This window comes from Ostrea edulis, chromosome 1 (genome assembly GCF_947568905.1).
Source record: "Ostrea edulis chromosome 1, xbOstEdul1.1, whole genome shotgun sequence".
Lineage (NCBI taxonomy): Eukaryota > Metazoa > Mollusca > Bivalvia > Ostreida > Ostreidae > Ostrea > Ostrea edulis.
The window spans coordinates 39,139,439-39,163,070 of NC_079164.1; the positions used below are offsets into that span (position 1 = coordinate 39,139,439).

Consider the following 23,632-nt stretch of genomic DNA (forward strand, 5'->3'; position numbering starts at 1 on the left):
ACTATACGTATATGAAATTACATAACTAGGCTTAAACTCTTCTTATTCACATTAAAATCACAATTGGATTGCAAAAGAAAATTTGTGAAACGTGGTAGACGTTGGTACGTTAAGAACCCTTACTGCCAGGGGCGCGTTTCACAAAAGAACTTACATCCAACTTAACATACTGGAATTGTTCAGTTTATTGTTAGATCATTCACTCAAAATGCAAAATATTTTTTTTAATTGTTGACAATTAAGCCCCAGAAATTTTTTACTTCATTCATTTAAAGTAATAACTGTGTAATAGAATTTAAAACTTGCGACTTTGTCGTAAGTTGTCTTGTAAAACTGGCCCCCTGATCGCTAGACATAGGTCTAAATGAAATTCTCGACGGGACGTAAAGCAAACAAACACTTTTCACGACGCATGGTTTAAAATTTAAGTCACTTTTGGATCACCATACATTTGTCCCATCATTAGGCCTAAACGGCGGAGCTCTCCATTAAAATTCAGTGCATTGAGAAGTGGAGTGTTAGTTACGTACTGAAATATTCTGGAGACTAATGGAAAATGTGAAATAACATGACGCCAGTACAACTGTATCGATTTCTGCTGAGAAACATTCGGAAACTTCCGAAGGAGAGCCAGGGTCATTACAAACACTACGTGCGACAGGTATCTGTATACAGGGGCGCCTTTTATATACGCAATTTGGTTCGAAAATTAAATAGCTTCTAAACATGAAATCATTCAAAATAGCTAAGTTTACTCGTTACTGTGATGCAAACGATACACGCGATAATTTGAATCCTTTCAACATGGTCACAGTTATGGAGGCCCCAGAAGTACCATTGTTTTAAATATAGGGAGAACATATTTAACGCATAGGCATCGTAAGGGGAGGGGGTTAACAGGGGCGGATCCAGGAATTGCGGTTACGGGGGGCGCCACTTTATGATGCAGGCCAAGGAGTCTGGCATTTTATAGAGCTTGAAATATGTCTCATATTTAGTCATTTGTAATATTTTTTATCATTTTTCATCAGGTGAAATTGATAAAATGACACAAATTTCAAGGTTTTTATAAAAAAAAATTAAGTTCTCTCGATAAAGTAATTCAAGAAATCAAAAGATTGGTCATTTATTTCTCCGGGAGTGGAAGAAATTATTGCTTCTTTTATCGTTTAGTACATTTTTTAAAACAAGGTACATGTACCACGATTTAAATCCGCCACTGGTTAATACATACGAAATCGACTACATGTATCTTATCAATAATTAAAAAAAAAAAAAATCTACGAGACCCCGGGGAAAAAACAACAATCTGACGTTGTATCATTAGATTGTGCATCGCGTACACATCATTTGTAATATCCACTTCGTTAACTCGGGTTTCGTATTATTGTTTACCGGTATACCGTTACGGTACAAGATTTGTCAGTGGTAGAATTTCATTTATATCTGTTAGATTAGATTACTTTTATTGATTGAAACTGAACCGCAAGATACTGTTAAAATTCATTATGGATGACAATGTCAGAGAGTTAACATTTTTCAAGAAAATGTCTAGTGAATATGTTACAGTATTACAACTACTAAAAGGTGGGCGACACTCATGTCACTGTATTTATATTGGAGTATTCTGTAGGCCTATAGGCTGTTTGTTTGCTATCCAAATATCTTAAGAGATTTGAATGCGATATTTGCTATTTAAATCAGTCTGTGACCTTGCTTTCTGTTTAGCTGATGATAAATATTTTCTAAATCTCTAAATTTCCCTGAAAGATTTACAATACAGTGCTGAAATTCAGATCAGAACTATACATATGAACTGGTGCAATGTTGGAAAGTGCCTATTTTTTTTAACTTCCCTTTTAGATGAATCCGGTAAAAAATCTTTGCAACACGAAATTCTTAAACTAGAAATTTAGGTGAATATTCCCTCTTCCTACACATTTATGTTTTTTGCAGTGCAATAAAGGCCCATCCTTAACATTTTCCCAAAGAGCACAAACTGTCAGAATCAACTACATGTAGTAAAGCCAGTGAGACTTTGATGCGTGTTAGAATGAAGTGTGTAATGTGGACCCCTGTATCCATTCCAATTAACGCGATATAACAGGATTGTTCATTTAACCATTTTGTTCATTGTGTTCCTTCGGATGTTCTTGCCGTGGGTTTAAAAAGTTCAAACAGCTCCGATTCGGAAATTACCGAATATATGGAGCTTCCGTGTACACCCGGAAACCCTGCAACATTCTTCATATCTGGGAGGTCGTGAATATGTAGGATCTAAAGCTATGCTTAGCGCTCAGAGCCGTCGCAGTTAGGGTTCCTTAACGTGCCAACACCTGCCGCTACACATCTGTTTTTAAGGTCACACTCCTCATGCCAAATGGGATTCGACTTTTGTTCTTTAAGGTCATCCGGGTTGAATAGATCTTCAGTATTCCTTGCTTGTCGTAAGAGGCAACTAAATGGGGCGGTCCTTCGGATGAGACCGCAAAAACCGAGGTTCCGTGTCACAGCAGGTGTGGCACGCTAAAGACCCCTCCCTACTCAATGGCCATAAGCACCGAACATACGCCTAAATCTTACAGCCCTTCACCGCAATGGTGAGTCTCCATATGAGTGAAAGATCTCGAGAGGGACGTTAAACATTATACAATCAATCAATCAAACTCAAAATAGATCTAGGATACCTAGTACCTCACGTTTTGTGTTAGAAAAAACATGTAGACCAGGGCTGCGTTCAAGATCGTATAGCGGCTACGTAGTGTCTAGATAGTGCTATGAAATTGAACGAACATCTAGACTAGCCCTACGTAGGGTTAACAAACATTAATTCATACAGTATCTTCAATAGACCTATATATCTAGCTTAGCACCGACGATCAACCCAACCCTAACTGGCCTAAGACAAATCTGTTTCGGAAACTGCCACAACGTCACCTAATTCGTAACTATAGGTAAGCGACTAGTAACAGACTCTCGCTCGCACAAAGTCTCGAGAGCGAAAGTCTGGGGAAAGCGAGACTAGTAAACGATCGGCTGTATATTTCTGATCCGTAGTAGAATATATATATATATTATTACTACAGTAACTTGATCCGAATAGTCGGATCACGTCGAGTTGACAGGCGCGGATCATCAGATCACACGAGACGCGAAGCGTCGAGTTTGATCTGATGATCCGCGCCTGTCAACGAGACGTGATCCAACTCTTCGGATCAAGTTACTGTAGTAATGATAAATTTATTATATACCCCCTTCTGCATTTTAAATCCACATTTCTAAGATAATAAAATGTAATCCAAACTATCAAAAACACAGACATACTATGAAATTATGTTTTGTGTACGCAGTTTCGTTTGTGACGCGTTCAATATTTTCCACAAATAACGTTGCGTTGATGCATTGTGACGTCATTGTGACGGCATCAGTTTCAGAGGATACTGATACGGAATCAGAAAACCACAGTGTGGTGATCCGGAAAACCGGATCACACACTGTCAAATCCACAGTATCAATGAACGATACATTGATGGGTATATAATAAAAATAAAGTTCTTGTTTTTGTAGATGACGCCGGCTAACATCCTCGGTCTCGAAATGATTTGAAAATTACATTTCTCGACCTCAGAGGTTATTTCTGCAACGTCCGCGAAAACGCGATCTTTATTTCTGAAATATTCTATGTTTTGCACATGTTGTAGAACTTTAACAGCCACTCTGATGAGACGGACCCAGTCAGGATTCATCAGATAATTGATAAAGCACAAGAAGATATGGCGTGGCTCCTAGAAAAAGTGAGTACTCTTTATAATCATTGTTTGAAACCTACGACACTAGCCTCGCAATAAGTAGTAATGAGAAATATATCAATTAAACAGGAATTAAAACGTTTCCTTTTCAGTACAAAGCGAAGTAGACGTTCGAAGAAAAGAATGCCCTCAATGTTGGACTGCAAGATGTTCAGTATCTTGAATGAATATAAAAGTATTGCAGTCTTTTGATTGATTTACTTGTGAAATTCATACTTTGTTCTCTTATGTTATTGATTAAATGCTCTTTATCCAGGATCGATTTTCTAACTTTTAGACGGCTAGTCCTAAGTTTCAAAAAGTACATTTAATTTTGCTTTCTTTGTTTTACCTCCCTTCGAAAAATGTTCGCTCATTTTGAGACGTCACCAATTTTAAGGTAAGAAACATTTCGTGTTCAGGGCACTGGTTTGTAACGTGCCAACGACTGCCGCGAAACGGGACCTCTGTTTTGAAGGTTTTGTCTGAAAGACATGTGATATTCACTTCTATATCCAGGGGTCCATGTTTGCCCAACTCTTAAATTTTGTATTTCTTTTAGGAGTTATACGCGTTATCTTCACATTTTCTATATCTTTAATGCCGAAAGTTTGGCAAAGCAGCAATCTCGCGACGATCGGGACTCGGGCTTATGACCTCCTCGCTTGGAATTTTCGAAAAAATCTGAAGTAGAAACTTGGATTTGAGTCTGAGATTTTTTCGAGAAATCCAAGCCTGGTTACGAAGCTAACGTTCTTCTACTGAACTACCGAAAATGGTGTACTATAAAAAGGTTTGGGGTTGTAGTAAAATCTATGTATCAATATCAAGCAATAAATTGATTTTCTGAAAAAACTTTCAATAGAGCCCAAAGGTCATAGCGTAGAGGTAACCAACAATTGTCAGGTAAGCTTAGAAAAACACGTGCTTGAAAGTCTACATCTTAACACAGAATTCCGAATCGATTTCATGTTTTACAAACGGTTCCTCTTGATCAAATTGGGAGTCCTAATAGCACCTGCTTGAAAAGGACCTTTTTGAACACCTTAGTTTATCAGGAACATTTGCCAAGTTTTTTTGAAAGCATTAATAAACATATTTGTACATGAAAAGGTGAAGATAATGAAGTGATCAATCTCACAACTTCCAAAAGGAATACAAAATAGAGAGTTGGGCAAACACTGAACACTAGATATACCAGAAGTGAGATCGGGAGCCTAGGAAGAGTAAGCTCCCCCCTGTCGACAGGTCACACCCGCTATGAGTCCAATATTCCGATCAGTTAACGGAATAATCCGTAGTCGGAATCAGTGTGCCAAGAACGGCCTAATAATTGGTATGAAACACGTCAGACAGCATTGACTCACTGTGACCAGCGCGTAATTATTTTAGGGGAGATTATTTCGCGCTACACTTGCCCAATGACCAGTTAGAAACAAAGCATTCTCTCACTAGAGGGTGTAACTGAAGTTTATAACGCGTCCTCTGATGAAAGAATGTACATCAAGATGAAAACATTGGCACCAAACGTTTGACAGTATAAACGCTTTATAAAAGAAATCGATCCGGCATGATTCTTTTGTACATGTTCTGCGTATGATCAATATTTAAATCGAGGCAGGCTACTGAAAAACGAGTTTATGTTACAGGGGTTTCAACGTCTCGTTTAAAGTCATTTTGCAAATTCTATGGTCGTTTCCAAGATCTAGTTAGCCCATAGATCCTGACATTGTACTTCATGCAGTATAACACAAGAATAGTTCAATAAGGAAAGGTAATGCCTTACATCTGTTCATGTTCACTGTGTTTGATAAATAATTTTAAAGTGTAACACGAATTTCATTGTGTTGAAAGCACTGTGTATGAAAAATAATCTTTTTTAAAGTTACAAGCCGGGTAGAGATGAGACGATTTTGAAGGAAGGTGACAGAGACTCAAACACGGCCCACCAACCTTTTGCTGCACATTCCTTTAGAATATAAAAGTTCCTGTAAACATCAACTCGCCCTACATTTGGGACTGTTGGAATTATCCAAATCTAAAGATATTCTAGTATGTCTCTGGAATATTCATAGACAAATGATTGAAGTAGGGCATCGCCAGTACCCATTACCTTGCCAAATTCGCTTTCCCCTTTTAAAAGTAGGTAAGCAATGGCCAAATTACACCTTCAGCACATAAATTCCTTTAAAAATTGTACGATATCTTTTTCCAAATGTTCACCGTTTCATCTCTCTCACCAGTTATATATCCTCAACAATTGTTTCAACTCTCCCCCTCCCCTTTCTGAATCTACATTTTGTACGATGATCAGTGAATGCAGACCTGTGGCCTACTAGTATTCCTTTCACCTCCGTTTGACATTCAGGTTGCCATTATAGTTATCTAGTGCAACGTAAAGAAGAAAAATTCCGGGGGAAATGTTTTGGAATCGCATAATCCCTAGCAAGTTTGACGGTTTGGAAAATTGGATAGAGTTCAAACATCGTTCAATAAAAATTCCATCAGGAAACGTAAAAGTTATTTTTCCATGCGTATCACTTTTAAAATTCTGATAACCGTTCCAGTACTCAATGATATCAGCTCTTGAGACTCAATGACAGCGATTCCTGTAGATCAACACTAGCTGATCCTAGGGCTTAAATGAAATCATTATTATTAGACTGCAGCTTGGATAAGGATAGAATGATCTTTTTAATTCTATGAAGTTTAATTCATCATTGATTGCGATAAAGCTTTTATTACATGAACACTATTCAACAATCACATTTTTAGTGCAAATACATACATTTACATAGGAAACATCTTAAATATTTGATTGATTATTCTGATTATCTAGTATATTAAGGACAAAACAATACATGCAAATCACAAATGAAATACACAGTATAATCTTGATCAACACAAATAATCTATTGCCATAATTTTATACCTCTGCACAAGAAATATCTTAACTATACTTGATTTTCTATATTTACTATCTAGATAAGGACCGAACAATATATGTAACTCACAATTGAAATACATGTACACAATAATTATCTATCTAAACACAAATATTCTATTACCACAATGTTATAAGCCTTCACAGGTAATATCTTACTAATTTGATTTACTGATTTTACTATCCTAATAAGGACAAAACAATACATGTATGTAAATCACATTTGAAATGCAAATCATAATCTTCATAAACACAGAATATTTTATTACCATAAAAATATATGCTTGAAAAAAGGTATTTAATTTATTAGTTTAACTACATGTATCTCTAAATGAAAATTAAATTTGAAATACATTATTATAATCCTTTACACAGGTTTTATTACCACACTGGCGATGTCATAATTGCACACTCAGTGCCTCTTTGATTTTATGGGTATTGTTTGTTTTAAAAATGCCTAACCTTAGAACACTATGCCCACCCTAGTCCACCCTGTGTATTCTGTAATTAGTAGCTATTCATAATTACGGTTACTACCCCTGGAATCAAACCTCCGATTCTCTTTTGTTTTCAGCCAGTGATCCTGATCTTGGAGTAAGTGTCTCGTCATTTATTGGTGAGTGGTCGTTTGTTTCAAACTCGGAACTGGACGATCGTGGCAGTGTCTCCTCACTGTCTATTCTACTGATGGGTGTTAGGGGTGGAGGACCGAAGGGAGATGCTGACGCAGCGGAAGCGTCCTCACTGCTGGCAGACCCTGGCCTGCTGTCAGGCTTGGTCACTGATGTAGAAAGCGGGGACGGCAGCAAGGGTGTGGCACCTCGTGCTTGGACATCGATCGCTAATCCTGCATTTTTGGCCATACTGTAAAATATACTGTCTTTTTTCGCTAGTAGGTTTTCTGGACTGTCATATTCCACCACTTGGCCATTATCCAGTACCATAATTCTAGGAAAAGACGATGAAATATCAGATTTAGATCTACAAATTATTTGAATACCATTTGGTTTATTTGGTAAATCCTAATTTTAAAAGAAGTTGTTGATCATGTTGAACTAAACTACCTATCGTAATCTATGACGGTGTTCAGCCGATGTGCGATAGAAAGGATTGTACAGTTGACGAACTCTCGCTGTATCGTCTGCTGAATCAGATCGTCCGTCTGGAAGTCCACGGCAGCCGTTGCTTCGTCCAGAATGAGAATCTTTGTTTTCTTCAGGATAGTTCGCGCCAGACAACACAACTGGCGCTGCCCAACACTAAATTAAAAGAATGAAAATACAGAATTCGAAGGCGAATTTATTGATCATAAGGGAAACATTTTCTACACTTATGCCGTTCATTTTAATTAGTTTTTGGACTCTTCGGTAAATACTAATAATCGTCACATGATTGTATAACCTAAGGCGCAAGTTTCTGAGGGTGAGTTTGAATACTTTCATGTACAAGTCCAAACGCGTTTTGTCATACAATTTTTATCTATCTTATATAAAGAAAATAAACGTAGCATGCTACTTGAAAAACATTTCATAATCGCAATTTCACCACCGCGATCGCCGATAGGTTAGAGCGTTCGCCCCGCATGCGGAAGGCCGGGGTTCGAATCCCGGCCGCGACAGACCTAAGTTGTTAAAACAGTTAGTGACAGTTCCATCGCCAAACGCTCGGCATCAAGTGTGAATGTCATGGGTCCACGGAGATGACCTTAAAAACGGATGACCCGTGTCACAGTAGGTATGGCACACTAAAGAACTCTCACTGCTCAATGGCCGTAAGCGCCGAGCATAGGCCTAAATTTGAAGCCCTTCACCGTCTTGGTGACGTCTCCATATGAGTGAAAAATTCTCGAGCGAGACGTTATGCAAGATATAATCCATCAATCATAATCGCAATTTCCATGACACTATTCTATCTTACAGTTGTAGCTGTCCTATGAATACGACATTGTCCAAATGACATTGAGTTGCAAGCTGAAGTACATAATTATTTAATTACTATAAATGAACGTTTCTATCCCACAGTCGTACTGTGATTGTCCTTTGACCTTATATACATGACCGCGACATGAAAATAAACAAACCTGAGATTCATGCCTCCTTCCCCACAATCATACTGTAACTGGCCCGTCAGTGATTGGACGAAGGATTTAAGGTGGGCGGTTTCCAAAGCTCTCCAAATCTGGAGGTCTGTATACTCGTTGAAAGGGTCAAGGTTCAATCGTAAACTTCCAGAAAAAATTACAGGATCCTAAACAAGCATATTATTCATATGAATATATATATATATATATATATATATATATATATAAAGTCTCTTTTTTGGAAGTAAAATACAGAAAAAACTCTAAACACTTTGTTGAAATATTTCGACCTGTTACCGTCTTCTTCGATCAACACGACTGAAGAAGACCGGTAACACGGTCGAAATATTTCAACAAAGTGTTTAGAGTTCTCTCTCTCTCTCTCTCTCTCTCTATATATATATATATATATATGACACACACACACTAAACATATCTTTGCTCGTTATGTTAATGATACAACGATACAAGGGAGAATTTCCAGAACAACACGCTGGTTGTCAATATATTGCTATAGTGGATAACCTGAGGTAGGATGGTAATTTTGGATCTGAGATCATGGAGTCCAATATCTGCAATCCTGACACCATCAATAGAGATCTCGCCCCCCGCGCTCTCAATCAAGCGGAAAAGTGATAACGTCATGGACGATTTCCCTGCCCCTGTCCTACCGACGATCCCAATCTATAAATATACAGTAAATCAATGTTATAACAAACACTTCTTATTACTGCTTATTACAGGTATATCAGTGGCATGGATTATCAAACTCCTGGCTACCTATAATCCTCATTCAATTAAGGAATAGCATGTAGTCCATCAAAATAAGGAATGATAACATATAGACAGTAAGTGCATCAAAGGAAGGAGTGAAAACATTCAATGCGTCAAAGGAATCATAACATACAGTGCGTCAAAGTCAGGAATCATAACATGTAGTGTATCAAAGGAAGGAATGATAACATATATTGCGTCACAGCTAGGAACGATAGCATAGTGCGTCAAAGGAAGAAGTGATACCATGTAGTGTGTCAAGTTAAGGAATGATGACATAAAGTGGCTCAAAAGTAAGGAATGATACATTCATACATAATGTGTCAAAGTAAGGAATGATAACATAGTATATTATAGGAATCATAACATACAATGTGTCAAAGAAAACTACATGTATGTGTATACGAACATGAAATTTATCTGTAATTGGGATATTTTCTCATTTCTAACCCCCCCCCCCCCTTCACAGTGTACAACAACTCTAATAAAGCTTAATGAAAGAATATTAAAATTTCCCACATGGTAAATGTAAACGCCCCCCCCCCCCCCCCCCCGTGTTTGATGGTAACGATGAAACATCAACTTTTCCCGGCAGTAACTATGATACATGACATACCACATGCTAACCACTAAACATCACGGTTTCCCTGTGGTTGTTGGTCAATATAATATTTATAGTGTCCCTATTTACGGTCAATACGACATACAATTTGTCCCCGTGTATGACGGATAATACAACACACAACCTTGTTTGTCCCTGTATTTGATGGTCAATACGATACAGCATTGTATCACTGTTTTCCTCAAGGTAAGCAGTTACCATTTTACTTTCTGTGGAAAGCAATCCTACGTTACCTTTTTCTCCATGGTACATGTAGCTTGTCCCATTACCTTTTTCCGGTAGTAAAAATGTTACTTTTCCTTTTTCTCAAAGTAGACTTATTACAATACCATTTCCATGTGATAGGCATATCTTGCAGTGCCCTTTCCCTGTGATAAGGATCTTACAGTACCATTTCCCTGTGATAAGCATATCTTACAGTACCTTTTCCCTATGATAAGGATCTTACAGTACCTTTTCCCCATGGTTAACGGTCACCGTGATCCCTTTCAGGACTAGGTCTTACAGTACCTTTTCCCCATGGTTAACGGTCACCGTGATCCCTTTCAGGACTAGGTCCAGTCCCTCCCGGTATCGAGTTCTGTAGTTGGTAAACTTGATATTTCCAGACAATGGCCAGTTTGGTTGTGGCTTGTTCGTGTTTGTCCACTCAGCCTAAGGAAAAAGAAAGGTTCCTGACACAATTCGCAAAGATGTTTAGTCCCCTACCGACGAAGTTGAAGCTTTGCACTCCCGTCAGTCCGGCAAATCAGTTTTCCGCACCTTTTCTCTGTTCTTCCAGATATCTATTTCATATTTGGTACATTGCTTTGCCATAACAAGTTACAGATCAAGTTAGAATTTCGCCCAGTCTTATAAATGATGTTTGATTGTCGTACAATCAGTATTTAATCACCAGACTTGGCTTTAGTACAGATCTGGTTTTTCAGTCTTGGTTATAAGACTTAGTAAGTTTACAGTCTCAGTATTGATTTACAGTATCAGAAATTCTTTACAATATCAGTCTGGGTTTACAGTATCAGAAATAGTTTACAGTATCAGTCTGGGTTTACAGTATCAGAAATAGTTTACAGTATCAGCCTGGGTTTACAGTCTTTGTCTATGATGTCATCCTCACCTCACTATTGACGTCTGTGTAGTATTCTTTGATTCTTTCCACACACACGATATTGTTGGCCAAGTCACTAAAGTTCACCACCAGCAAATTCAGTATCCCTGTGGCCTGAAATGATGAATGTAATATTCGATATTATTTATCTCAAATGTTACTCAAACGAATGTGTAACCTTGACCTTTCAGCTGATCTGTATTAGTCATGGTTCATGTAAATGACTTTTATCAGCCGATTTGCTCCAATTGTACATGTACCCATATATCTAATACGCCTTCCAAAACTGTTTGGGAGTTATGAAGAGTGACTGCCCAAGCAATGTTTCTACTGTCTTCTAATCATTAATTATAATCAATTTGTTGAATGGATGAATTTGTTGAATGAGGACAAACTTGTTTATTTTCAACAAGCCAAAATTAGCGTCCACTGTATAAATTTTTGAGGCGAGAACCCAGAAAATACATGCTTAACATTGCACACTTGACCTAACCTCCAGCAATGTCCGTCTGTACTCAAGTGGACTATGCCTAAGCAACCAAAAGCTTTAGGCGTATAAAATGATTATCTTGTAGGTTTGATCAATCATCAACAGAATTGTTACACTTTTGTGTACTTCAAATGTAAAATAGACATCTTGCGTGGATTTTAAAACAGAACTTTATCTACCACAGCGACATTCATGTCGTCCAACTTGCAGTATACGAGAGTTGCGTCAACAGAGAGTATATACATTACCAGAATATTAACGGCGACGATGAAAGATAGACGTTAACATTTAGGGGAACTTCCCTCATACATACAGACATGCGAACTCGCAATTTATAGAGGATCTTTTCTGTAGCCAAATGTCACAAGAAAGGATGTACATTTTTTTTAACAAAAAGGGGGCATAAATCGCTCTATTTATTCTTATTTCGATATGCTCGCTCCTTCCCATTCTTAGTGTTACAATCTCTTTGAGGAACTTCATATTCTTAGTATCATAAAGCCCCCTTCCCTTTTTGTTGGAGGCGTGTTTAGCGTTTTAAAAATATACCATCCCTTTACTTGAGGGACTACATATACACTGTACGTATTCAAAATTACATACCCCTCCCTTTTTTAAGGCCCGCTTAATTAATGATAGTTCCTCTGCTTGAGGCCCTCCATATTTTTAGACTTTACAATCAATTCAATTGTATTAATCTTCGAGATATAATTTTCTCGCAGGTTTAATATCATGTAAATAATGCGGAATTATACTTCTCATTCACGATAATCGGCAAAATGAGCATTAGTTATTACAAAGCGCTGAAACCACCGATTCCTGACCTCTTAGAGTACGAGTTTAACGTCCGAGATTTAATTTTCACTGCACACACCCAGGAATTGTTAATGTAGTATTTCTTATTTCTATGACCTTCATTTTTCCAGTCATTTCATCCCAAAATATTAAAGCACGGTCTCAAATTAATGGATGGTTGATTGTATATTGTTTAACATCAAGTTCAATAAATTTTCACTCTGACATGTGGAGACATCACCATTGCCGGTGAAGGGCTGCAAAATTTAGGCTTTTGCTCGGCGCTTACGGTCTTTAAACAGGGAGGGATCTTTATCGTGTCACATCTGCTGTGACACGGGGCCTCGGTTTTAAGGACATCATCCGATGGATCTCCCCATTTAGTCGCCTCTTACGACAAACAAGGGGTACTGCGGACCTACTTTTACCCGTATTCCCTCAGGATGGTCGAGAAGTACGAATTATCTTTATGCAATGGTTATGGACACTTTATGTTGCGTTTCGTTGTAGACTCAAGTGATTCAAAGACACGATTGGAAACGATTTATCGCTCACCCCCCTTTCCATTAAATTTATGGTAAGATTTTTGAAACTCCTTAAGGAAATGCAATTCATACCTGGAGTGCATAGGTGATTGACAAGCCCACAACGGCGCCATTAAGATCGGAAAATATGCTGAACATAGTGGCACCAAGGACAAGGCAGTTTCCAAGGAATTCCAACCTTACACCGAGCCATCTACAGAAGAAAAAAAGTAAAACATTTAAACGAGAGAATCACTACCACTGTAAAGGATTCCAATGTATGTTGATGTTAATCTCTTCATTTTTCATACCTTCGGAAGAAAATATCTCGTAACGTAAAAGAAGTTTTTAAAAACTCGACAGTTTACTAGAATATCTCTGCGAACAAAACCCGTATTTACAATAATTATATAAGTAACAGAAGTAGATATGAAATATCCATTGACCTGGAGGAGGAGAAGTTGATGTAGTAGGGCTCCATGTTTTGATCCACTCTCCGAGAGGACTCCTCCCGGAACCGGTCCTGGGCTCTATAGGCCCTGATGACGCTGGCACCTGTCACAGCCTCGCTGAAGTGGTTAAACACCGGAGACCGCGTTACCGATTCCAACCTCTTTAACTGGGAAGCCGTGGGAATATAGAATTTCTAAACATGAAAACAAACCCATTCGTATTACTCACGTAAGTATTCTTTGCTTTGATTGTCTGGAAATATAAACTAAATACTCTAATTTTCTAACGTTTTGAAATATTTGTAAAAACAAAACTTTGCTATTTCATTATACTGTAAATGTATTTTTTTAATTTTATATAAGCACTGTGACACACAGTGACGTTTCAGTTGGACATAAAAGCATGCACTCATAAAATCAAGTTGTGACACTAACATAAATATAAGGAATATCATCTGGTTTGTTTATATGGAGAATACATAAACCCCATCATACAAAAAACCTAACCACTTATTCCTAGACAAGTCATTAATAGTGTTTTACACAGACCCTTACGAGAAAGCATGCACGTGCGCATCGTCACAATATACTCCCTATTTCCTCTCTGTGAACCTTTCAGGGGCTAATCCAACGGCACCGTATCAAGGATTAAAACTACAGCAGTTATGCGATATTCGTAAAAGGGGCACAATACGTTAGTCAAAAAGTTACCAGGTCCATCAAAACTATCACAGATACTACAAAATTCCAAAACCAATAAATATAGAATGAAATTTATCGCTGAAATATCGTTGAGCTAGACAGTGTGCTTATATGTGGGAACTAGGTGAACACCTATCTGCTGTTCTAGACTTTATTGAATATCAAGCAAGCATAGGTGTGTCTTACCATGATAAAATAATACAGAATGGCCACAGGAATAACGAATGTCGCAAAGTAGGGTGTGTTGATAGTGCAGACAATCAAAGTACTGAGAGCCAGAAACAGCGAGTTCAGAGTTATCCGGAAAGTCAAGGGCAATGTGTTGTCCATAATGTCAATGTCAGCTGAGAATCGATTTGTAATCCGCCCTAGAGGAGTTGTGTCGAAAAACGCCATTGGCGCACGGAGAATTTTCTTGAGCATCATGTGATGTAGTTTTCCAGCTGCTCTCACCATTCCCAAAGACAAAATGATGGCATACAGGAATATAAGAACCCCTGTAAAAGAACACGTGATATTCATAGTCCATCACTATATGCAGCAGTGTCGTCATTGATGTTCCCTTGTTTTACAATATGCAAAATCAAAACCGTACTCACTGGAGTGAAAATACTTTTAACAGTTTCTAATGTCAGAAAGAAGACATACGAGCGATTTATATCAACACAGAGTGAAATCGGGCATTTGTAACAATGAGCGAAATCAAAGCTGTATGCACATCTGAAAGTGTTAGAATTAGCGGATTTTGTGCGAGATACAAAGTTTAATAAATATGAAGAACTAACCCTGAATAACTCCCAGAACCCCGTAGATGGTGAGGTAATATTTTTTTCTATCGCTATATTCTGTCGTGTTCCTCTTCTCCAGATCCAAGAGGAGCGGATCTTCAGTCCAGAAGGACAACCAGTAGTTGGAGAACACGCTGGTGGAATGATAGCACGTAAAGACGAGGAGAACGAAGAGACAAGTGACGATGCCGACTCCCTTACCATACTCTGTGAATACGGACCACTTCACCTGCAGAACAAAGACAAACACGTAAAAGTGAAAGATAACTACCAGTGATCAATCTCATAATTCCTATCAAAAATATACACTTAAGAGTAGAGCAAACACGGATCCCTGGACATACCAGAGGTAAACTAAGGTGCCGAGGAGGAGTAAACATCTGTTAACTGGTCACACCAGCCGTGAACCCTTATCTCGATCAAGTAAAATGAGTAATCTTAAAAGAGATATTGATGTAGCATATATATCCTTAGCTAGCTCACGGGATCATTAGTATTTTCCATGTATATTCAACTGTCCTTCCTACAACAGCTACAATTAGTATATTAATTATCATTCCTCTCACCTGTCCCTCCTGGGAGGTCTCTTCTGATGTAAGCTTCTGTCGTTTCGTAAGCGGTTGTTCTGCAGGTTTAGGGTAGGCTGTTCGTCCTAATTCTTGTTTCTTTGATTCTCTCCTACAGAATTTAAATCAAAGGAGAATATAGCTTTTTCGTAAAGGCAGTAAAGGAATCAATGTTAGAATTTGTGTTACCTGATAGAGAGACTGAGCCTCCTGCCTTCTGTGTCAGAGGTCAAAGCGTCTGACGTCACCGATTCGACTTTCTCCAGTATCTGTGTCTTTATTTTGGAAACTAAGGGTAAATATGAAATCAATGTAAATATTTGCAGCATTCATATCAAGTAAACAGAGATATTTTGCAGCATTTAGATTTGATGGATGGGTAGTTTTTATTCAGTAGCTTTCTCCTTTGCTTTAGTATTTATGCTATATTGCGTACATGCTGTGGAATGTATTTACAGTTCTTTCAAAGTGTAACAAATGTGTAATCAATCATGCAAATTTAACGTCACTTGGTGCTTGATTGTAGCTGAAAGCAAATGCAATTCAACACTTGTAACAACCAAGACTTAATTGAAGCTGAAAGTAAACTGAAAAAATCACAGACTGCTTTCTTGATATTTTGACAAGTGCAATTCGATAGAAATCAATATTTCAACACAAGTACAAACCATGGGAACACAATATCACCAGCCTAAGGATAAGGTTTAACTGATTCCTCTTACTTTCTGGGTGTTCATTCTCCAGTTCAGTATCTGGTTCATTGATGAAGTACTCCCTCAAGAACTCCGCAAACGGTCCGTCGTGTGTGATCAACTCGTCATAAGTTCCCGCCTCTGTGATCTTGCCATTCACCATGACAACCACCATATCTACCATGGGTAGCCAATGGACGCCGTGGGTCACCAGAATGCGCGTCTATAATGTAAGTTATAGAAACCTTGATTGAATTACCGAGATTGGCACATTTAATTCATAGGCATATTGTCAAAGCAAGCTTTCTGACCGCTGAGTGTTTTGAATAATATTGCCCACCATCATGCTACAAAGTTAAGTGAAAGGCATTTTAAGCATTTTGTTTTATGAAATGGTACTTGAATATTAGAGTTTGCTGGTTGCGAGCATATCTCTCAAGCAAATCATGTTCATAAACGTTGTTATTGATAAAAATACTTTAATGAGTATGAAAACCTAACCTTATTTTTCAGAAGTCCTTTAGGTCCGACGACGCGATCAAAGATGTGTTTTCCTACGTGAGAGTCCACGGCAGACAGAGGATCATCCAGCAGATATACATTGGAATTACTATAGACAGCACGCGCTAGGCTGACGCGCTGCTTCTGACCACCGCTGATGTTGATTCCCTGTCAAAACCAAACGCCAAACTCTGACGCTTACTTGAACTTGTCATTCCCACAACTGCAATCCCTACTGTTAGATAGCCTTACCTTTTCACCGATTTCCGTGTGGTCCCTCCCCGGAAGCATGTCTAAATCCGGAACCAGAGCACACGCTTCCACGACTTTCTGATATTTCTTCTGTATGTACTGCTTCCCAAAAAGAATATTGTTCATCAGTGTTGCATTTTGGATCCACGCCTCCTGTGGAACGTAAGCCGTGGTCCCCTAAAAGAGTGTAGGTGTAGATAGTACGCAATCATACGAAGTCTCAACCAAATCTTAATTTATTTCAGAATGAGCATCGTTTCCAAATGGAAAATATTTCTCTCAATTTTAGATATGCAATACAACCACCATATACCATGAAGCAAGAGATCAGGACCTAACCTAATACATGTACCAACAATTGCCGTGAGTTTATCAACTCCCCAGTATTTCGCAGATGTTAGAAAGTACACAGGAGTAGGCAATTTTATCAATAAAGTAGAAATATATGAGAAATGGGCATAAATACTACCACTGAGCTTCACGAGCGTAGCGAGCGCGCTACGCTCGCGAAGCTCAGTGGTAGTATTTATGCCCATTTCTCATATATTTCTACTTTATTGATAAAATTGCCGACTTCTGTGGAAAGTATAGGTAGCACTGGCAATAAGTGTTTTCCATGAGCTTGCACAATTAAGACGTTAAGGATCGGTGTTTTAAAATACAAATTGTGACTCACCTTGAAATTAACACTTCCCTCGAGTTTGTTCATTTCCCCTAGCAGGGCAGAGATGAGGGACGATTTACCACACCCAACCTGCCCTACCACAGCTACCAGCATTCCTTCTGGAATCTTCAGGACAATGCTTTAAAATGTATCAAAAGAATATCCAGAATGCCCTTTCCAGTTTCTTCTATACATGCAACATAAGACCGGCGAACATAAAGTGGCAAGAAATGAAATATACAGCATCCATGATGTTCATCTCATTTGACGTCACCATGCAATGGGCGGACGGAGAAAAGATCTAAGCTTATCCGAAGTTATCGCCGCGCACGAGTGGGAACATATTTCAGCACGAACTGGGGATTTTAATTTTGAGTATTGTTTTTCTTTTGATTTGATGTTTATTATATATATAATATACACATATAATTTAACACAGTCTTGCTCATATCGATGAAAGCGCTGCAAGTAATTGCAATTAACTTTTTTGCGATAGCAATATAGTATGTGTAAATATGAATGAGAAATGGGGGCAGCTTTTTCGTAAATCGAGTTCCATATACAGACACACTATTTTCTCGAAATGTTAATTGTACAAATATGCTTTAAGAGTATACGAATAACGTGTGGTTGAATTGAATTTTATAAAGTTGGTCATGCATAAATACTAAAGCTACATGTATGGAGCGCCAAATTAACATAAACTCAAATAATTGAAGATATCATCAATTCAATTATTGCACTTTTTAATTGAATTAATGCCGGTACTCTTTTGTATCCAAGACCACAAAAATCAATGTTTACGTCACACCGTCTAGATTTTATGAATACATTGTAAATAGGTGGATGCCTTCCTGTCAAGCAGTTAATTACACTAATGCGAAGGGGAGATGTGCCCCCCCCCCCCCCCCCCCCCCCGAAATTCTTGACCCAACAAAGTTATTTGAAAAGAAAATACTATGTAAACTGTGGATCCATCATTTACGTACAATGACATGTTGAGGTTTGAGACATTTACATGTATGAAGAAACGAGTACCATCTGCCTGGTTTGCGACTCGACTGAACGTCTTCTTTTAAATTCTCTTTGCGAAAGAACGGGCTCAAATCTATACGGCTCCAAACTTAACTGTTAGAGAATTGTCATGTTTACAGTGCTGTTGATGAAATAAACCGGAACCGACGGTGTGACGTAATAAATCAAACTTCAATGGCCGCTCTCTTAGCAAAATTGTTTAGCAAGGATTTTTATTGTTAAAGACTGTGATTTACGATATCAGTAAGTAATACTTTATTCATAAAGGCAACAATGTGGTTAGGGTTGCCTTTCCCTTTAATGTTCGCCGGTCTTATTGAACGAAACAATTTTTGTCCCATTTATGTAAACTTACTCTTTAAGAGTTGGTGTCGGTGAATCGATGTCCCAGGTAAAACACCCATTTTCCACATCTATGGCATAATCTATGAACGGTATGAAAATAGGTACCAGAATTTTGTTGTAATGGTAAACTACCAAAATTAGTTTCAATCTATAGCCTCAATAATAAAACAATATAAATCTATAAAAACGGACCTGACAGGGTTGAGTGGTGTACATTTGTAGGATCCAGATCCGTCATGACAAGGAAATTTTGTATCCTTTTGATGGACACAAAAGCCTGTAACGGAAAAACCAGTCTTGATACACAGGCAATTGCATCGCTTGGAGTCGAATTTAGTATTAAAGAGTAAAGGTATAGAACTCTAAATGTAGGGTACCCAAGTTAGCCGATGTAAAAACAATAAACCAAATGAAATAAAATTCTACTTTGTATTCTAATATATTCAAACATAATCAATCTGCATTACTACCAAAGTTCATCCCGAAACTCCTTATACTTCCCAAGATATGCAGGCATGAATTAGGAAAAAATGCACATTATTTTTGGTCCACTTTTAGCTGGGCCCTGTTACTATACGACTAAACAGAATATTTGAGCATTGCAACAAGCTATTACATAGAATGTGCAGCATAAGATATCATTTCTAAAATGAATCTCTTACCCCAATTCATAGTATATGGAATAGTATACGGAATATCGGGGTATACTTTGGTAGTAGTGTAGATTGATTATGTATGGATATATTAGAAAACAAAGTAGAATTTTAATCAATTGGTTTATTGTTTTACACCGGATAACGTGGGTACCCTATATTAAAAGTTCTATACCTTTCCTCTTTAATAGTAAATTCGACCCCAAGCGATGCAATTGTCTGTCTTGATATAGAAAGGAAGTCAAGAGAGGCATGGTGTATTGATAAACCTCGACTTCGGTTACAATTTCAGCAATCATATTTATACATCAGAATGAATTACCTGTACTAGTAGGGAGATGGTCTGTGACATAAGGTTGATAGGAAGCCTCAGTATGTTAAAGAGTGCCAGGGCCACAAAAGCCTTCTTGGCGTCAAGGATATGATCTGCAGAAGACATGACGTACGTGGCAAAGGTCGCCAACGTCACCTGGAATCCAAGGACTTTTTATGTCAATTGCCTTTTGTTTTCATTTGAATTCTACATGTATAGGTAATATACGGCATCCAAACATTTATCTTCGGGGGAAAAACAAACAATGGAGAACTATATAAAATTATATCACTGTTTACCAGATACGGTGCTAGAATCCAACAAAACGTGGTGCTTCCTTGTAACCAAGCAACCCTCCTGAGATGTACCAACTCCTCGTCCCGAATTTTCTTTACTTTTTCCTCAAACGAGGGTTCCCAAGCATACATCTTTAATACCTATTTAGGTTGTAAGAATATAGTATCACACCCTTCTCCTTCAATGAATTTGATGATAATATAATTATCCTTCATCCTACTTTACAAATGTCAAGGTTCTGAACCGATTTCAACAATATCAATTATTATCAGATTCACAACAGGGAATTAATGTCATTCATTTGCGTTTACTACGAACGAATATATAAAAACCATTGCTCTACTTTTACTGACCTTCATTCCGTTAAGGATGTCCGTCATTAATTTGGTTCTCTGTCCCTTCAGACGTAGTACTTTCATATTGAGATCTTTCTGTTTGACCACAACGTACGAATTGAGTGGTACCATCAGAATTAGCACTACCAAGCCAGCGATACAGGACGCCCCCACCACATTCCATAATAGGTAGATTCCAAGCAACATTTGAAGGGGACATGTCATCAGGGACCAGGAGTATGTAAATGTGTCTTGTATCCTCTGACAATCTACAGACATCAAGTTCACTATCTCCCCCAATGTGCTGTCCTTCCGTGCCGAGGGACTCAGTCTTAACGCCTATAATACATATATAACCAGTGTCAGCGCCTACAGCAGTGTGCATATATTACCAATATCAACGCCTACGGCACATATATTATCAGTATTACAGCCAACAGTACAATACATATACTACCAATATCAGCGCCTACAGTACATATATTATTATCAACGCCTACAGTACATATATTACCAGTGTCAGCGCCTACAGTACATATATTACCAATATCAGTGCCTACAGTACATATATACTACCAATGTCAGCGCCTACAGTACATATATTACCAATATCGGCGCCTACAGTACATATATTACCAGTGTCAGCGCCTACAGTACAATATTACCAATATCGGCGCCTACAGTACAATATTACCAAAACCAGCGCCTACAGTACAATATTACCAGTGGCAGCGCCTACAGTACATATATTACCAATATTAGCACCTACAGTACATATATTACCAATATTAGCGCCAACAGTACATATATCTCCAGTGCCAGCGCCTACAGTACATATATTACTGGTTTCAACTATATGTATGTAGTGAAACAATGAAATCTGGAAATGATGGTTACTAGAAAATACTTTCAAATCAATTAATTTATGATGCAATTTTTTTTTAAATAAAATTGTTTTTACATTTGTAAACAAATTTCATAAAATCTAATTTTGATTAAAATAAAGCGTATTTGTTCGGTTTTAGGTGTTATCTAAGCTATATTAATCATTTTAATTTTTTAAACTTCGTTTCGTTCCGTCTTCAGGTCTGCGTTTTAGTAACACCCAGCAACGAATTTGAGGGTGATAATCCCCATTTTGTATTCGGCGTTTCCATGGTTTTTTTTTTAAATGTTATTGTGTGCCCTTTCGAAAATTTTCCAGTATCTCATTATAAACCCACAAAAGGCCTCAACATCCACGTTTATGAATCTTTCTTAATCCAAATAATGTGGGTTTTGTTATGTTTTTCATTTCTTGTATGGTGTTTTCACTTTTGCAGTCTTATAAAGACGTCACCAGCAAGTGTGTCAAGTGCCACAAATGTTGACCAATATATGACGCTTAAGTCCCTTTCACACATTCGCGGATCAGGGGCCGCTCGACGCCGGATGCAAAATTCTAGTCATTTGGTGTGATCCGTAATGCCGGTGTCAACACGGTCTTATCACGATGCAGACACGGAAAACGCCGGTTTCGCTACGGATAAGCAAGGTGGCTACCCGTACGTCCCCGAAAAAAATCCCAGTCGGTGCTGGCATGATCACGGAGCGTACGGAAGATCACGGTTTCTGCCGGTCCATCCACGGTTGTTTCACGGATTATCGCGGTCTTTCTTCCCTGCGTTTATCGTGTCTCTCCGTGTAGTTACCTGGAACAGTCCGTGTCCAGACCGTAGACATCCGTGTTCTTCAGCAGAAAAGTTTTGTACACGGATGACATGGGACTTTACACGGTTACTTCGGTGGCTACACGGACTTCTCGGTTGATACACGGACCTCTCGGTTGATACACGGACCTCTCGTTTGATACACGGTACCTACACTGATATATACGGAGGAATTTCTTCCGGGACGATCCGGGGTAAAAAAAATTTTTTTTTTAAAAATCACGGTTTGGCTTGGCCAAGCCGGATTGTCCCGGACGACTCCGAATGCGTACACGGTTTGTACAGGGTGATGACGAATTGTCGCGGACCATCACGGATTGACAATCCGGGATAATCCGGCGTCTCATCCGTGAATGTGTGAAAGGGGCTTTACGGCCGAAGTAGAGAGGATTCTCTCATCACGCCTATTGTAGAACGAGAACTCCGTTTTTAAGGTCATATCCGGAAAAAAACCTATGTGACTTGGTGATGGAGCAGTCACTCCCTATCACGTCCTAGGTTTGATGCAGCGCTAGGACCGAGAATCAAACCATGAGTCTCCTAGTTGTGAAGCGAGCGCCTTAAGGAGAAATTTGATATGAATGAAAAGTGGAGGATATGCACAATACTATTTTGAAATTGAAACCTTTCCAATTTATTTAGTAAAAATTGCAGTTTAAGTAGACAGTGATCTGAAAATGAATTGTAAACACCTGCTGGACTCGAACCAACGATCTATAGATTTGCAGTTGACATACCAGCCTACTAAGCTACTCAGCTAGACAATCAAATGTAAAAGGAATGCAAAAATATTGCTGATATTTATATTTCCATTCATGTTTTTTTTTTTAAATAAGTCAGCCATTATAACGATGTGGTATGTACCTACTTAACCGCTTGGCTACCGCGACTGGTTGTTGTTTTCATGTTAGACAACCCGTACCTTTCTGAATATGGCTGCGATGAGAGTGGACCTGATTCTCATACCGACAGACATTCCCACGTGGTAGTTCTGATGATAGAAGACAGACTGGAGGCAGGAAGCCAGGAAAAGGAGGATGGCGGGGATTAACCCCCTCCACAGTGGGAGCTCAGCTCTATTGTCGGCGTAGTCTATCAGGATACTGACATAATAACCAGAGATCAATGTTTCACATGTTATTTCACACATTAATGGTATATAATTTCAACTACCGTATGTTATTACATTAACATGCAAGATAT

The 23,632-nt window shown here is 38.4% G+C and overlaps 2 protein-coding genes across 2 annotated transcripts in view; one reads left to right on the forward strand and one right to left on the reverse strand.

The window, feature by feature from the left end:
- Window positions 1–414: 414 nt before the first annotated feature.
- LOC125666675 (LYR motif-containing protein 9-like) lies at window positions 415–4,065 on the forward strand. The gene is made up of 3 exons (XM_048900238.2): window positions 415–661; window positions 3,702–3,794; window positions 3,879–4,065. The coding sequence occupies exons 1-3, from the start codon at window positions 569–571 to the stop codon at window positions 3,999–4,001; spliced, it is 309 nt and encodes a 102-aa protein (XP_048756195.1). The 5' UTR covers window positions 415–568; the 3' UTR covers window positions 4,002–4,065.
- Window positions 4,066–6,508: 2,443 nt separating this feature from the next.
- LOC125656389 (multidrug resistance-associated protein 1-like) overlaps window positions 6,509–23,632 on the reverse strand; it is a 28,535-nt gene continuing 11,411 nt past the window's right edge. Inside the window, exons 9-30 of the mRNA XM_048886997.2 lie at window positions 23,352–23,532; window positions 20,739–21,059; window positions 20,388–20,525; window positions 20,098–20,244; window positions 19,315–19,399; window positions 19,133–19,202; window positions 17,755–17,881; window positions 17,079–17,255; window positions 16,827–16,994; window positions 16,356–16,548; window positions 15,823–15,922; window positions 15,634–15,745; window positions 15,065–15,296; window positions 14,466–14,776; window positions 13,572–13,771; window positions 13,219–13,339; window positions 11,326–11,430; window positions 10,719–10,862; window positions 9,338–9,496; window positions 8,813–8,979; window positions 7,797–7,991; window positions 6,509–7,680 (exon numbers count right to left, since the gene is read on the reverse strand). Coding sequence (XP_048742954.2) covers window positions 7,278–7,680; window positions 7,797–7,991; window positions 8,813–8,979; window positions 9,338–9,496; window positions 10,719–10,862; window positions 11,326–11,430; window positions 13,219–13,339; window positions 13,572–13,771; window positions 14,466–14,776; window positions 15,065–15,296; window positions 15,634–15,745; window positions 15,823–15,922; window positions 16,356–16,548; window positions 16,827–16,994; window positions 17,079–17,255; window positions 17,755–17,881; window positions 19,133–19,202; window positions 19,315–19,399; window positions 20,098–20,244; window positions 20,388–20,525; window positions 20,739–21,059; window positions 23,352–23,532 — 3,856 coding nt within the window. The 3' untranslated portion in view covers window positions 6,509–7,277. The remainder of the gene's footprint in view (window positions 7,681–7,796; window positions 7,992–8,812; window positions 8,980–9,337; window positions 9,497–10,718; window positions 10,863–11,325; window positions 11,431–13,218; window positions 13,340–13,571; window positions 13,772–14,465; window positions 14,777–15,064; window positions 15,297–15,633; window positions 15,746–15,822; window positions 15,923–16,355; window positions 16,549–16,826; window positions 16,995–17,078; window positions 17,256–17,754; window positions 17,882–19,132; window positions 19,203–19,314; window positions 19,400–20,097; window positions 20,245–20,387; window positions 20,526–20,738; window positions 21,060–23,351; window positions 23,533–23,632) is intronic.